We start from the raw sequence: 16,910 nt of genomic DNA on the forward strand, positions 1-16,910 counted from the left end.
TCTCTGAAATACCTGAGGAAGTCAGAACATGGAAGGTGGTTGTTTTTTACATAGAAAAAGCAAAATAACGTGGATTGCTAATTCTGGTTCAAGGAAGAACATTTATCAAATTAAACCTAAAATAGAGTTTTGAAGAAGAGAAGAACTCCAAACCTGAGAACCAATAATCCAACCATGAGGCTTAGTTACATTGTCTGTTTCAACTACTTCAATGTAGCTGTTTAAAGTATATCTATAATCAGAGTTTACACGATATATAATGAAATTATGAGGACTTCTGCCTGAATTTAAAGCACATTTATGCATGACCTTTAGAAAGGAAATACAACAATAAACAACGGCATGTATTTTTTAATGTTATGGAAATTGGTGAATAACAACTTGTTTCTCCAATCTGTAGCTGAAATACACTTAGGTTAAGGCTCAAATTTTTACAGTGGTTAGCCCACTGATTTTAAAATAATGTTTGAGTAGACATGGCAAAAGGTTTATTTCAGGCTAAAAGCTCCCAACAAATCTATACTTTTGGCAATTCTATATTTCTTTTTTACAGCCAATAAAAATGTTATTTAATTCTAAAACTGTTTCAAAAGCCATTAATATTAATGAACCTGCAATATAAAATTATTTTTTATAATCTGCTTTCCCTGCTATTTTTTTAAAAAGTACTGGCCATGTATTGCTTTGTCTTTCCATGGTTCCATTCTGTTCTTCATTTGGTCTTTCTTGTAGACCAATTTGCTCTTTCCAGTAATCAGTAAGCCTTCACTGATTATTATTATAAATATATACTTTTTTCATTAAACATGAAACTCAGTCAACTGAACACTCAAAAATGCATCACAAATACCATTGGCTATTATTATTATTATTATTATTATTATTATTATTATTATTATTATTATTATTATTATTATTATTATTATTATTATTGACACAGTCAGTCAGATGTTCAGTCTGGATTTGGCATTTTTGACTACCTATCAAGTTCTTACCAAGACCAGGGATAGGCAAATCTGGATGTTTGATGATGTTACAGATATCATTGCAGGATGGAAGCAGTTCCAAGTAAAACCACCTTCTGCAATTGACTGATGGCAAATTTGACAATTCCTATGGTGCTCAAGTGGTGCTCCACCATATTCAGAAAAAACACTATTTTTGTACATAGAAATATTCTACTCATTCATCTCTACCATGGCCTGCCGAAAATCTACCTACAATGAATATTTTTAACACTTTAAAAATCCTCTAAGATCTGACACAATCTCTTATTTTTTGTTTTTCTTAGATTTAACTTATTTATAGAACTGAACAGAAGATAAATTTCCCTGATTTATCATTGCTTTCAGCTTTCTTATTTTTTATTGTCACCTTTTATGCAATGGAAGCCTGAATTTTGTCATTATTCATTATTCTGCAAAAGAACCATGCAAATAATGCATCATAGTGATGCATTTTGTGTGTATATATATATATATTTCAATCTTACACGGGAAAAGACCCGAATACAACAAAACCAGCATATGTATGTATGTATGTATGTATGTATGTATGTATGTATGTATGTTGGTTTTGTTGTATTCGGGTCTTTTCCCATGTAAGATTGAAATTGTCTTTGCAACATTTCGACAAGATCTCACCTGCCATCTTCAAGCTTGGGCTTAAAATGGGAACTGAGCTGCCGTCTTTCTGTAAATCTTGGTGGGAGGGGATGGGGTGCTGGCTTTGTTTCAGTAAGTGGAATGATTGGTTGTGTGGTTGTATCATGATTGGTAGATTGGTGCTGATTGGTGCTGGCTGTGTGTGCATTGTTGTTTTGTATTGTAACGGCTTGGGTGGTGGGTGGTGTTCGTTTATTGGCTAGGGCTGGTTTCCAGATGTTTGGTAGGTGGGAGGTATCATCACATTTATTCATGATTTCATGAAGGAGCCAGATTAATCTCCAAAACAGAACACCTCAACAAGAGAATAATTATGGAAGCCATTGAAATAGAGAAACACCCCCACAACATGAATAAATGTGATGATACCTCCCGCCTACCAAACATCTGGAAACCAGCCCTAGCCAATAAACGAACACCACCCACCACCCAAGCCGTTACAATACAAAACAACAATGCACACACAGCCAGCACCAATCAGCACCAATCTACCAATCATGATACAACCACACAACCAATCATTCCACTTACTGAAACAAAGCCAGCACCCCATCCCCTCCCACCAAGATTTACAGAAAGACGGCAGCTCCGTTCCCATTTTAAGCCCAAGCCCGAAGATGGCAGGTGAGATCTTGCCGAAACGTTGCAAAGACAATCTCAATCTTACACGGGAAAAGACCTGAATACAACAAAACCAGCATACCTACACCCGTGAAAATCTACAAAAACAAATATATATATATATATATATATATATATATATATATATATATATATATATATATATATATATATATATATATATATATATATATATATATATATATATATATATATATATATATATATATATATATATATGCATATTATATATATATATATATATGCATATTATATATATATATATATATATATATATATATATATATATATATATATATATATATATATATATATATATATATATATATATATATATATATATAATCTCCAAAAGTACATATAGTGCTAATGGTCACATGTAGCTAATAGATTAGACACATTGGCTAATATTTTAAAACTAACATTCAGAATCATCTAAGCAGAATACTTTCTATTATTCAGTTGCCCACAAAATTGAACTATTTCTTTGCATACTGTTTTTAGTCCCATATTTAATTCAAGCTGATCTGTATTAAACTACTCTACATTATCTCCATTTTCAGTGTTGTATTTCAAGTCATTCAATCATATAATAACTGGAGTACCTGGACAATTCTTTGGATCTTATAAATCTTGGGTTTTATAATTCTTATAATTAAACTCCTTTGTAAAATGTACTATCCTCTACTCAGATTTCACTACTGGATTTGGAACCCACAGGGCCACTTTTGTCAACTAGTAAATATTCAATTTTTCAAAACTTTTTTCCAACATAATTTAATTATTCTTCCTTCTTGGTACAGAAAGTGTGTTTGCCTTTTTTGCAGGATTGGGTTGGGGGTGAAGGTGGCAGGCAGATTATTTCCTGATATCTCATTCTTTGCTAAATTAATAACTATGACAGATACATAATTTTTAAATGAGGTGAACAGCATTACCTTACAATAACTTACACACACCTGTTAAGTGGTCCCTTTCTTGAATGCATCACTATTTAGGTGGTAAGCAGATGATACAGTAGATATTGTGGTATTTATTTTATTGGGATTAGGTTATATAGTTGTAGTAGACCCTGGAGAAGTATTTGTTCAAATTTGTATTTTTGCATATATTTTTTATAAAAAAGAAGAAATGGCTAGTTAAATCCCTAGAAAAGGATGTTAAACAACCACTAACTCATTATACACACCCACTGAATATTAAGTCAATGGCTTTGATAAATATTTGGTCCCAATAAGCATTGTGCTTCTGAAATAGAACTATTAATATTGTACCAAATATCTCGTCTGCAAGTTCAGTAAACTGAGTTTTAGCTTAAAAAAACTATTATATTAAAAACTACGTATTATATCTACAGTGATGGATTTCTTATATATGATGCTTATAAACATCTGGATTAATTTTTGAGACAATAAAGGAAGGTAAAGTACTTTCAATAATTTAATATTTTTTTAAAGTTATTTTGTAAATGGTATACTGTATTTTCCAGACATTCTCATCACCTTTTAAAATTTATCTTAAAATAACTATATGATAGTTACATGTGTGCAATTTTGTTAGTTTGGTGTAATACTATAGTATATAAATAAATCTGAGTTTGATGAAATCTTTTATAAGTATTTGTATATGAAAATTACAAAAATCAACACAATACTTGTTGGGAGACATTCTCAAACTAGTACAGAGGACTTAAATAAAACTGAGTTTTCAACAGAGAGATATTGTTGAAAACATCAGTAATTCCTGATCAGGAATTCCTTGGTTATATACTCTAGTAAACTATATTAGTATACAAACGGGCTTTAGGTAAACAATTGAAAAATCAGCAAGGTATTCATTGCTTGATCAGGACGGACGCTTTACTGAAGCCTTTCCTAATCTGATGTCCTTCATATGTATTGGAAATCCACTCTTTTTTTCACCAATTCTATACAGTCACTGGCCATGGCAAGTTGAAGAGCAACATACCTTAAGGAAGGGGTCCCCAACAGTCGGGCTGTGGCCCACTACCAGGCTGAGGCCTGTTTTAACCTGGACTGTGGGAAAGATAGGCAAATGTGTGCACATGAAGGCTCATTTGCATAAGTAGCGGAAAAATGCATGTGTGTGAAGGTCCGCTCACACAAGCGGGGGGCAAGTGTGTGCATTCATTCATGTGAGCAGAGAGCACTCTTCACTTGCACACAAAGTTCAATTTGTACAAGTGGAGGGGCGTACCTGACTGTGACTGTGCTCACCTCTTGCACAAATGGAGCGGTGTATGCATTTGTGCGCCTGCCACTCACACACCCATACTTGTGCCTATTTGGAAAGGTTAGGGACCACTTAAGGCATCGGGCTGAGAAAGTCTGTCTTATTGTATAATGATATTATAACAGATTTATATAATGCTTCACAACCTATGTCAATGTTGAAATGTATCAGTCAGTCAGTCTTAGACCAGCATAAGCAATGTATTCATGAGCAATGTTCCCGCTAAGCTGCGTGGCTGCGCGGCTGCACGGCCGCGCGGCCACGCATGTAACAAGAAAACACTGTGCAGAAGTTTCAAACTGCCGCACAGTGTTTTTTAATGTCTTAAAATATGACTGAAAATATCCCCCCTCCCTCCCTTCTCTCTCTCTGCACCGAATTCTCTCCTCCATCTGGTGATTGGTGAAATCAAGGAAGACTCTGCCCGGAGACCGATGATGTTGCAGAAGGGAGAATTCCCATTGGTCCTCTGGGGCTTCGTCGGTTCCTGGGAAAACGTGATTCGCTGGTTGTAGCCTGCATTTCTCTGCACATCTGGGGTTTCTCAGTCATTGCATTGTCTGAAGCCCCGTTCTGGACTCGGCAGTCTTTCTGCGATCTCTTCACTTTGCAGAGAGAAGGAAGCAGCGTGGAGTTGGACTGCCTGAGCAAAGGGGTCCACGGGATCTTGAGCCTTGATTTTTGAGCAGTACCAATCCATTCCACTCTTTCCTTTCCCTTTCTGTCCTTCTTCTATCTTCCTTTCTTTTTCCTTTTCTTTTTCCTTTTCCTTTCTCTTTTCCTTTCTCCTTTCCTTCCCTTTTTCCTTTTCTTCTTTTCCATTTCCTTTCCTTTTTCCTTTCCTTTCTCTTTTCCTTTCCTTTTCTTCTTTTCCATTTCCTTTCCTTTCCCTCTCCCTTCCTTCCTTCCTGGGGGTCTGAGGGAGAGGGAGGGCACCCTTTTCCTCCTTGCCCCCCTCCCCAACATCTGCTCTGATGGCAATTATGGCTTAAAAAAAATTCAGGTACTCAGGGATGAAAATGTGCCGCTCAAACACTATACTTTTCCATACACACTGGAAAAAAAACCTAGAGGGAACATTGTTCATGAGTGTCTGTGAGTACTCATAAATCTATCTATATTAATAAATGTATTAATAAAACCTAGTTGCGATATCTGATAATAACCTGAAAAATGAAGTTGTAAGAGTAAACAAATATTTGAAACTGCAGGAGAGAAATACTGGAGGGGGCAATTTGGAGCATCAAAATGAAACCCACATGGAAAAAAGATAAATTCTCCTTTCCCGTCTGCATCTGCATTCCAAATCCATAAACTGCAGTTACAGAGAATTTGTGTTAATATAATGTGCAAACCAGACCACACACCAGCATGCCATATGTAGTGACTTGGCTCTTATTGTCCAGTTCTTATTGTCTGGTGACACAAATACAGGCAGATTCAATAAACACTTATGAAAGATTCCTACAATAGCAACTTAAATAAATAATAAAATAATAACCATATAATTGCTCAATAGAGAATGTTTTGAGCTTGTTCCAAAGTATGAAGATTTGGGAGTCTTGTACCTGATCAAAGATTCAACAGCAGAGGAGTACAATCTCTAGCAATCAAGACTATATTTAGGTGAAGAATATATATTTGCTGAGATTAAGTCATAAAGTTATCTGCATAATGAATCTCTCCTTTGCAAATTTCCAGTCTGGCGAGATTTTTCTCAGAATTTGTTGAATGTTAAAATTGTTTCTTTGCAAAACTCTAGAACCTCAGACCTTACTTTTAGTCTAATGCCCTTTTCCCATCCTACCTCAAGCTCAGCAATGATCCTATCCTCCTCATCGTCATCTTTGATGGCAGAAGCAATGATGGGGGGTGTTGAAGCAGGCCTAGCAACCTCAGATACGGTTCTTCTCAGTTTCACTTGAGGCTTTTGGGTTTCCAGCTCTTCTGATTCAGCTTTCTGATATCATAAAAAGCAAAAAACAAAACAAAAACGTGTTAATGGGAAGAAAGAACAAAGCTAAACCACTGGATCCTCTTTGGTTTTACTGGTCCATATTTCTTCATTGGGAAAAATGGTCTGTGTACCTTCATGAAACTGGATTCTTTTTTGCTGGTGATGATCACCTCTCCTGTGCGGGTGGTTGTCAGCCCATGAGAAGATGGAAAGCTTCGCCGGGGTGGGGGAGGAGGGGGAGATTTGGAGGGCTTCTCTGTACGATATCTGGGCACCGTCAGCTCATCTACAATGATAATATTATTAGAATGAATTAGAATGAATCCATGTTTATATTTATACCTACATGTTTGACAAACTAATAAATTCAAATACCATGGCTAATAGTTAGACCATTTTTTAAAGGAACAATTTAAAACTAAGGAGAGAAACATTAAAAGTGGCAATTTGGAACATTTAAAAAAATGGGAAAAGTATATATTCTCTTTCGCCTTCCTCTTAAGTTTTCCCCTTAGGTTTTAAGGGGAAGAGGAATATTCAATCCCTTCCTGCAAAAAGTTAAAACAAATCATTTTCCGAAATTCCAATTAATTAAACCAACTACATGGATTCCTTTTCTGATGAATTACATGAGGCTGCCAGTGTTGTAACAATGATATTAGAACATGAGACAATTCAGCTGAGGTTACACTTTCCTCATAATTAAATCTGCAACATGTTTTTCTGTTGCTGATAAATAAAATACTGGTTAAAATAAACTATTTCTCAAAGGACTATCCAAGTTTTTCTACAGGTATTATAAGATAGGCCTTCAACCATGTTTGTAAATGTGTGGTTACTGCATAAATGTGTGATTACTTAATTAAATTTTCTACAGTGGCCCTTACACCAAATCCCCCATATTGTCTCTAAAATACTGTCAAGAATTAGCCAAAAGGCATGTGTGTTTCTTGTAATTTTCCACTGTCTGTCTCTCTGTCTGTTTCAGTTGTGACTCAGTTTCTATTTTAAATAACACATTATTTGTCAGTCCAGGAAGCAACAGGTCAAACCCACTCCTCGATGTGTGGCAATCCTGCTTGGTCCTCTCCTTACAAGCTGTACCCAATTTTGTGTCTGTCTTACCCGATCCCCGGCGACCATTGGGGTCCATTTTGGTTGTGGTCTTTTGTGCATGCTGGGGTTTGGTAGGCTTGTGCTCTGGGGTGGAGGCAATGCTTCCACTGCCACCACAGCTGGAAGACTGCTTGTGCTTGGCCGCAAACTCCAAATCAGGGATGGCTTTCATCAGCTCAGCTTGGGTCTCTTCCAGAAGCCGGTTAATGTCTTTAGCACTGTATTGGGTCAAGGCTGCACGTTTTTCCTCCCAGTCTCGTTCTGCAGCCTGTAAAATAGGTTTGTATTAACTACAATGCGGCTTCTGTACAATACTGTTCAGTTGGCTTCTATTACAGGGGTGGGCTTCAAAAATTTCAGCAACGAGTTCTCTGCCTGGTTGCTGGGTGGGTGTGGCCATGGTGGACGTGGTCTAGTCGGCCTCCTGTACCACAGGGGGGGGCATTTTCACCTTCCTCAGGCTCTGGAGGCTTTCTTGAGCCAATTGGGGGGGGGTGAAACTTCCTCCCCTGGGCTCCCAAGGCCTCTGGAAACAGAACTTCCAGGAGGCCTATTTCCCCCCCTCCCCGAGTCTCCGCACTTACCTCGCATCCAAAATGGGCCATGTGGAGACTCCTAGGAGGGGAGAGGACTGAGGGGCCAGGTGGGGCAGCCAGGGTTGGGATTTGGAGCCATAACATTAGCTACAGGTTCTCCTGAACCTGGGCAAACCCATTGCAGCATACCCTAATCTATTATGTGGCCATTCTACAGACAAATTCTGGCTTTCCAAGAAGTGCTGAGTCTCTTTGTGGTTGAGAAAATGGGGCAATGAATAAAGAACCCTATTCCCCATTCCAGTTTGATTGGAAGTGCTATCATAAAGTAGGGAATCAAAGTCATTGTTACATTGGAAAATTCAGGAAAATTGCTGGCATACATTATCAATTGGGCTGGGAAAAGGATAGTTCCAGAAATAGTTAGGACTCTCTCCTCTCTCTCTGCTTATACATTCCAAACCAATTCCTTTGAAGTTGGTAGGGAGGGTGAGTTGCCTGCAAAAAGTGCTGTTTGATTCAACTTCTAGGAATTATGGGAAAAATAGTTTCTTTACAAAGATTTTTTAAACTGAGTCATTGAAGTCCATCGGGGTTCAGGCACACAATTCTTCTATGTATATACACAGACAGATATAGTACATACATACATATAAAATACTTAACCTTATATATTGTGTATCCCAATTTTGTGAATTTAATGTATAATTTTCTTGTTTCTTAATCTTGGAGTTTTAGATGGAAGGTGGAATGAAAAATAGAGGATTGTAAATGGAAGCTATATTTGTCTGACTATGGTAAAATACGGAAGAAAATCTATACGGAAGGAAGAGAATGTGGAAGAATATGGAAATCTTGCCAGTAGTTGTAAACCATTTGGTGCTGGAATAGCTTTTCTCAACTGGTGCTTTTCATGATTCCAATTACAGTTTTTATTATTCCTTCCTTTTGGGCTGGTTTTGGAAATTTAGATCAGACCCTGGATCAGTCCAAGGACTATCAGTTGTCAAAGGACAATGCAAATTCAACAACAATGCAAATTCAGGAGCATTCTTCTTTTTTGTGTGCTCAAAGTATATAAATTTCACTCACCTCCACAGACACTGATCTGTCCATACTTTTTTTGCTAGGAGTATCAGAGCCTGTTTGGGGCTTGGCACCAATCATTTCTGAGCCCCGGGATGGATTGCTACTTTTGGATGCGTGGCTCTGCCCTTGGCTTGGTCCAAAGCTGATTGTGCCTAGGCTGTCAGTGGAAGAAGTTAGGTCATGGAGGTTCGTTGGAGGGCTGGTGGGAAGCTCAAAATCCAGGCTTCTGGTGAAGTCACTTTCCAGCTCTACCTTCTTTGGAGATTGGTTGAGAAGGTTACTGGAGGAATCCCAGACACCTTCATCTACTTGCCTACCAGGAAAATGCCAAGAAGAGTTAAAAGCAGGTTAGGAGTTTCAGAAAGAAGCTTGCAGGTACAGCAATATACTAAAATGGTTCTTCTCATGTATTGTAGTTTGTCTGCCTGGAGGAGCTATTTTTGAATCTGCGTGCATGTATGCATGAATAGTAGCATTAACAGAATGATGGCTGGTTTCTGAAATCAGTGAGAACAAGAGAAGCTGTGACCATCAGGAAGAAGCAATCATGAGTGGATTGTAATAGGGATGATGATGGCAGTTGAACCCCAGCAAGTGATAAGAGGGCCTTGGGTCTAAATGCAAATGTTAAAGGAAGTCTTCCGATTATACAGCCCAGAGAATGGGCCACATACACCCAGTATATTTCCATTTGCAAAATAAGTATATCTGACCCCTGTCAAGGTACAAGGGACAGAAATACAACACTTAAATTGTATGCTAGTACATTTGCAAGATAGCTAAGAGTATCTATTAGGAATGCTAATACCCCAGCCTATTCCCAAGGGGTTTTTTTTTTCTCTCATTCAGGAAGGGCTCACTCACTTGCGGACTTCTGTCAGGGTGTCAGTCACTGCCTTGCACCGCTTGAATAAGCCATCCAGGCGATGTGGCTCTTCTTTGAGGAACTTCACAGCCTCTACCTCTACACGAAGAACTACACGCATTTTGCTCTGCAGGCTGGGAAAATTAGCTGCAATGGCAGGAATGAACAGAGAAGGAAATGAGAGGCATGGGAGTCAGAGCAGGTTTTGAAAGAAGGTTTTTAACTGAAGGCAATGGGGGCATGGAGCCAAGTAGGGAAGCAGGAGGGCAGACTGGTAAGGCTTAGGATGAGTGAGAAATGAGGCTTTTCCTGGTTGTTGTTTGGCAAAGATGAAACAGCACTGACCCTCTATCCAAACACCCATCCCAGCACTTTTCACCTCCTGCAAGTAGTCAATTTTAGCCAAATAAACACTAGTGTGTTTTGAGGAATGAGGGGCATGAAGAAGGATTTGCAAAATCATAACTGTTCTGCTGATGGATAAATACCATGTGTTTTTGTTTTACAGACTAATCAGGTATGATATACTATAGCTACAGACGATATGTAAGGAAGGAGAAAGACACTTAGGATATCAGCAATGTGGATTGCTGACAACTATACTAAATACACTTATCTAGCACAGCATAAAGAAAAAAGTGGTCCAGAAACTACTAACACTATACTTAGGCAGATATTTTATCAAGACGAACTCTTTAGTGCATCATGAAATATATCTGCACCACCTTCCTTTTATTTTGATTTATCCACGTAAATGTCAAAAACCTGGCAAAACAGACAATAAAAGGCCCAGTGAGAAATGTTAGGAAACAAAATGCTGTCAAGCTGCTTTTTGACATTTACAACTCAAAATGTGAAAGGGGAAATGAGACTGACATTTGGATAATTTACCAAAGGCATAGTTGCTGTTTACATTTCTTGGAAAACTTTAGGATTTTCTGTAATCTTTCTCTTGATCCTATTGTATTGATGTTTTGGACATTTACCAGAAAAGAATAAAGTATATTATCCTCTGGATTATTGGGTTTGTCCTTTTTTTTAAAGCAGCACTACAAAGTGATATCCAATTGCCTGAAGTACAGAAGCATTGTCTCCAGGTAGCAGATACATAGAGAAAAGCTTGTAAGCTCATACAACACATCCACACAGCAATCAAACCAGTACAAATGCCATAAAAAAGGAAAATGGGTCTTACTCCTTGTGATGTATGTACAGGATTGCAAGCACAGTACTTCTGTCATAGTAATTGGAGAGCATAAAATAAAGCTGATGAGAGTTCTACCTGGGAGACTGCCATGCTGAGAGATGCGTTTTGAAAGAAAGACTGTATCTTTATGCAATACTATTATGTTGCTCCTGGAAGGAGACAAGGGAAAGGTCCAAGACCTCTGGCTGGGTACTGTGTCTACTTTTCTGCCTATCTTGAGTCTTGTAAAGAGAACAAATTCAAAGTACTTTTTGCCTCGATGATTCTTAAGATAAAGATCAATATGTATTTTTGATATATCAAAAATACAAGCACGAAATATGATAAGAATGTTCAGCAAACAGGGTTTTTTGAAGTCATTTGGGAAATTATTGAAGTAATTTAGGATATGCATAACATATTCCAGCAGGTAACTTACATTTCTCTGGATATACTGACCATGCAAAGCTAAAGAGCACGATGAATGATCCTTATCCTTTTCTCTTTGATTTCCAACCAAACATAAAAATATGATTACATTTCTCACATTCTTTCTTTCTCCCTTATTTTGCTCAAAACATTTAAAATGATATTTTGCAACAAGATAATTGTAAACATTTACAACTGAAAATTGATGACTACTGTAAATATACCAGCAGTTATTGGCAAGGCTGAACGCAGAACTTTGGAGTAGAATCCAGGGTCTGGGTCCACTTAAGAGAATGAGCAGAAGAGTCCTCAAAAGCAATGAAGCAAGACTGCTTCACCATGTGAAAAGGGGAAATTCTTATGAGGCATTAGCTTCCGGAAACTTCCATCTAATGCAATGCTCACATAGTAACTTAAAATGTTGCCTCATTTTTAATATCAGGACATCTCTGATTGCTCGAGACCAACCACAAATTATAGAGATTGCATATGAGATCTACTAGTAAATTCTTTGGGCATTTGCTTGATCACAGTTGGATTATTGGATTTAACAAGTCTTTGGTCTAAGACAGCTTCAAAATACAAGTGTCATGACTTATGTCCTGGAAAACCCATGGCTTCCAGATTGTTCATAATGTATGTAACAAATTTTGCAAGTGTAAGGACAATTACTATAAAAGATTCCTCATAAATTTGCACTCAAGAAAATACAGAATATATAATTTTCTTGTTTCTAAAAAAATACTTCTTGAAATATGTGGGCTGATGTGTTTGTTACTTTTTAAAGAACTTAGACATTATTTTAATATGAAGGTGTAATTAATGAATATTAAGGATAAAGAGCTGTGAAAACGTGCATGATACGGAAAATAAACCTCAAGTCAGCAACTTTTGAATATGGAACATTGTATGAACTAATAGAAACACTGGAATGAATCTAAGAGTAAGCAAGAAAGGGCCATTCATCCACCAATAAACAAAATCAGCCCTGCCTTTTCCTGGGATCTTGGAGCTATCATCTGCAATTGTCATGCAAGTTTAGGAAAAGATGTGCTTGATTTATGAAACTGTAAACAAATGCTACCTGTATATCCTCCAAAACATATTTTTGCCTTTAATTCTAAATCACAGCACAATCTTAATATATCCTACCTATAAATTTTCAGTTTAATTTCTAATGAGGGCTAGACCTTTCCTGATTTGTTTGTATGATTGTTTTATAGGACTGCTGAGCTTGGTAAATATGATACCAAATGTTACCATGCACGATTTCTCCTCCATGAAATAGACTTCTTCCAATTTTGTTATATTTATCTGATCTCAAACCCAGCCCCATCTCACCTTTCAGTTCTGTCAAGGTATCTCCCAACTGTTTGAGCACCAGTGATTTCTCCTCTAGCTCTTGTATGGAAATGAATCTGTGATTATGCATCAAATCCTTTTGGATCTTCTCTACAGATTTTTCCAAGTCACTGTGGATACACAAAGACAATACACTGACGTCAGGGAGAAAGGGAAAAGAAAAGACATCTGTTGCCATTCTCTCGAAATGTTATAAAAGGCAATACAGCACTAAGAAAGTTAATTTCTCATTCTTTCCTGACCACTGGCCTTCATCTTCTACTTTTCCTCTTTCCATGAGGTAAACTAGTGGTATAACTTGGATTCAGACTCTTAAATAGCCACTTGCCTGTGGAAAGTTACAAGTAGGACCAATCCAGGTGGCTGCTATATATATATATGTATGTGTGTGTGTGTGTGTGTGTGTGTGTATATATATATGCTGGTTTTGTTGTATTCGGGTCTTTTCCCGTGTAAGGTTGAGATTGTCTTTGCAACGTTTTGGCAGGATCATACCTGCCATCTTCAAGCTGTGGGCTTAAAATTTTTAAGCCCACAGCTTGAAGATGGCAGGTGTGATCCTGCCGAAACGTTGCAAAGACAATCTCAACCTTACACGGGAAAAGACCCGAATACAACAAAACCAGCATACCTACACCCGTGAAAATCTATGAAAACAAATATATATATATATATATATATATATATATATATATATATATATATATATATATATATATATATATATATATATATATATATATATATATATATATATATATATATATATATACACACACACACATACATACATACATACATACATATACAGTGGGGCAAAAAAGTATTTAGTCAACTACTAATTGTGCAAGTTCTCCCACTTAAAAAGATGAGAGAGGCCTGTAATTGGCATCATAGGTAGACCTCAACTATATGAGACAAAATATAAAAAAAAAGACCAAATGATCACATTGGCTGATTTGGAAAGAGTTTATTTGTAAATTATGGTGGAAAATAAGTATTTGGTCACCTACAAACAAGCAAGATTTCTGGCTCTCACAGACCTGTACCTTCTTCTTTAGGAGGGTCCTCTGTCCTGCACTCATTACCTGTATCAATGGCAACTGTTTGAACTTGTTATCAGTATAAAAGACACCTGTCCACAACCTCAAACAGTCACACTCCAAACTCCACTATGGTGAAGACCAAAGAGCTGTCAAAGGACACCAGAAACAAAATTGTAGACCTGCACCAGGCTGGGAAGACTGAATCTGCAATAGGCAAGCAGCTTGGTGTGAACAAATCAACTGTGGGAGCAATAATTAGAAAATGGAAGACATACAAGACCACTGATAATCTCCCTCGATCTGGGGCTCCACGCAAGATCTCACCCCGTGGGGTCAAAATGATCCCAAGAACGGTGAGCAAAAATCCCATGATCACACGGGGGGACCTAGTGAATGACCTGCAGAGAGCTGGGACCAATGTAACAAAGGCTACCATCAGTAACACACTACGCCGCCAGGGACTCAGATCCTGCAGTGCCAGACGTGTCCCCCTGCTTAAGCCAGTCTATGTCCAGGCCCATCTGAAGTTTGCTAGAGAGCATTTGGATGATCCAGAAGAGGATTGGGAGAATGTCATATGATCAGATGAAACTAAAATAGAACTGTTTGGTAGAAACACAACTCGTCGTGTTTGGAGGAGAGAGAATGCTGAGTTGCATCCAAAGAACACCATACCTACTGTGAAGCATGGGAGTGGCAACATCATGCTTTGGGGCTGTTTCTCTGCAAAGGGACCAGGACGACTGATCCGTGTACAGGACAGAATGAATGGGGCCATGTATCATGAGATTTTGAGTGCAAACCTCCTTCCATCAGCAAGGGCATTGAAGATGAAACGTGGCTGGGTCTTTCAACATGACAATGATTCCAAACATACCGCCCAGGCAACGAAGGAGTGGCTTCGTAAGAAGCATTTCAAGGTCCTGGAGTGGCCTAGCCAGTCTCCAGATCTCAACCCCATAGAAAACGTTTGGAGGGAGTTGAAAGTCCGTGTTGCCCAGCGACAGCCCCAAAACATCACTGCTCTAGAGGAGATCTGCATGGAGGAATGGGCCAACATACCAGCAACAGTGTGTGCCAACCTTGTGAAGACTTACAGAAAACGTTTGACCTCTGTCATTGCCAACAAGGGATATATAACGAAATATTGAGATGAACTTTTGATATTGACCAAATACTTATTTTCCACCATAATTTACAAATAAATTATTTCCAAATCAGCCAATGTGATTGTTTGGTTTTTTTTTTACATTTTGTCTCTCATGGTTGAGGTCTACCTATGATGCCAATTACAGGCCTCTCTCATCTTTTTAAGTGGGAGAACTTGCACAATTGGTCGCTGACTAAATACTTTTTTGCCCCACTGTATGTATGTATATATATATATATATATATATATATATATATGTATGTATGTATGTATGTATGTATGTATGTATGTATGTATGTATGTATGTAAATGTGTTTGTTAGTATAATGAAAAATTCAAGTCCACTAGAATGAATTAGCTTAAATATCTCTGTATTTGTTTTTGGCCATATATATGAAGAAGCCAGTGCTTTGTGTTTGCTAGAATGAACAACAAACAACATGAAATCAAGCTAGTAAGTAATAAACCAGTTTTAAAAATCCCCAGAGATTGTACATCTTAATCATTTGACAGATTTATTTGGGGACGTAGGAAGCAATCAGGAAGGTACCAAAATAGAACTGTAATAATGTAGAACTTCGGCTGCTTTTAAATTGGCTGAATCAATCTCAGTTTGATTTAAAAAAAGAATCATTTTTACATGCAATGAATTATGTGCAGACAAATGAAACTATTGACTAAATCTTCAGTTATGCCTAGAAAGTATTTTAATTTTAAAAAGTGGGGGGGACCTCCCCCATCCCGGAAATAAGGTTCAGTTTCATTAAAGAAAAAAAAAAGGTACAACTTGAAAGGTTGAAATCCTGGATTTGGAAGTAATGTAGATTCATTATAACAGTCTCCAAGTTACATGTTTTTGATGAATTTAAAAAAAAGACACCAAGAAATTCCCAAAAGTCATCAGCATGATTAGATCCAGGAAGCTATGCAACTTCCTCAGCAGTATAGTAACTGTTTATGTAAGATAAACGGGGAATGAGAAAGATAGGGACTATATCATTGTCATAATATGTACCTCACATCCAGAGAAAATCAGTAGTTTCATATGGATGATAAAATAGATGCGGACAAAGAGGAACTTAAGCCAGTAAGCAGAATGAATCCTCCAGAATTATGTTCACCAGGCTTGAATCACTCAAGGCCTTTGACCTAATTTGAGACAGCCCTCAGCCTAATTTCAAAAGCTTTTTGAAATAAGTAGTTCAGATATCTGACAAAAGTAATTTGATTCTTTTCCAGAAATCTGTTGAAGGAGCAGGAGGGAAAGGAAAGTGTATAAGTGTGCGTGTGTGTATGTATGAGAGAGGTTTTTTTTTTGAAGAGACAGAAAAATAAGAGAAAATGGCTGCTTAATTCACTTTTTGTGATGTCTCATCCAGTTGAAATGGAACACTCAAGAGAGTGAAGATGATGGCCAAAATTTCATAGTCAAAGCCTTGACCCTTTCTTCTGCATTGCAACTTTTGTAAAAAGTAGGCAGCGCTTCACTTGTACAATCACAGCTTGTGGTTATGAATGTTGCCATAATGCGCACCTTTATATCTTTGTACTTATAGCTGTTTAGGTTTAAAAGGAAGAAATATTTTTAATTCCTAAATTCTTTCTCAGCCTCTTT

General features: G+C 37.5%; 1 protein-coding gene across 1 annotated transcript in view; it reads right to left on the minus strand.

The window, feature by feature from the left end:
- SRCIN1 (SRC kinase signaling inhibitor 1) overlaps positions 1–16,910 on the minus strand; it is a gene marked incomplete at its 3' end in the record, with an annotated part of 177,730 nt that overhangs the window by 19,225 nt on the left and 141,595 nt on the right. The window contains exons 12-17 of the mRNA XM_081932097.1: positions 13,079–13,209; positions 10,122–10,269; positions 9,261–9,570; positions 7,642–7,900; positions 6,648–6,802; positions 6,367–6,519 (exon numbers count right to left, since the gene is read on the minus strand). Coding sequence (XP_081788223.1) covers positions 6,367–6,519; positions 6,648–6,802; positions 7,642–7,900; positions 9,261–9,570; positions 10,122–10,269; positions 13,079–13,209 — 1,156 coding nt within the window. The remainder of the gene's footprint in view (positions 1–6,366; positions 6,520–6,647; positions 6,803–7,641; positions 7,901–9,260; positions 9,571–10,121; positions 10,270–13,078; positions 13,210–16,910) is intronic.

This window comes from Natrix helvetica, assembly GCF_964273705.1.
Source record: "Natrix helvetica genome assembly, chromosome: Z".
Classification (NCBI taxonomy): domain Eukaryota; kingdom Metazoa; phylum Chordata; class Lepidosauria; order Squamata; family Natricidae; genus Natrix; species Natrix helvetica.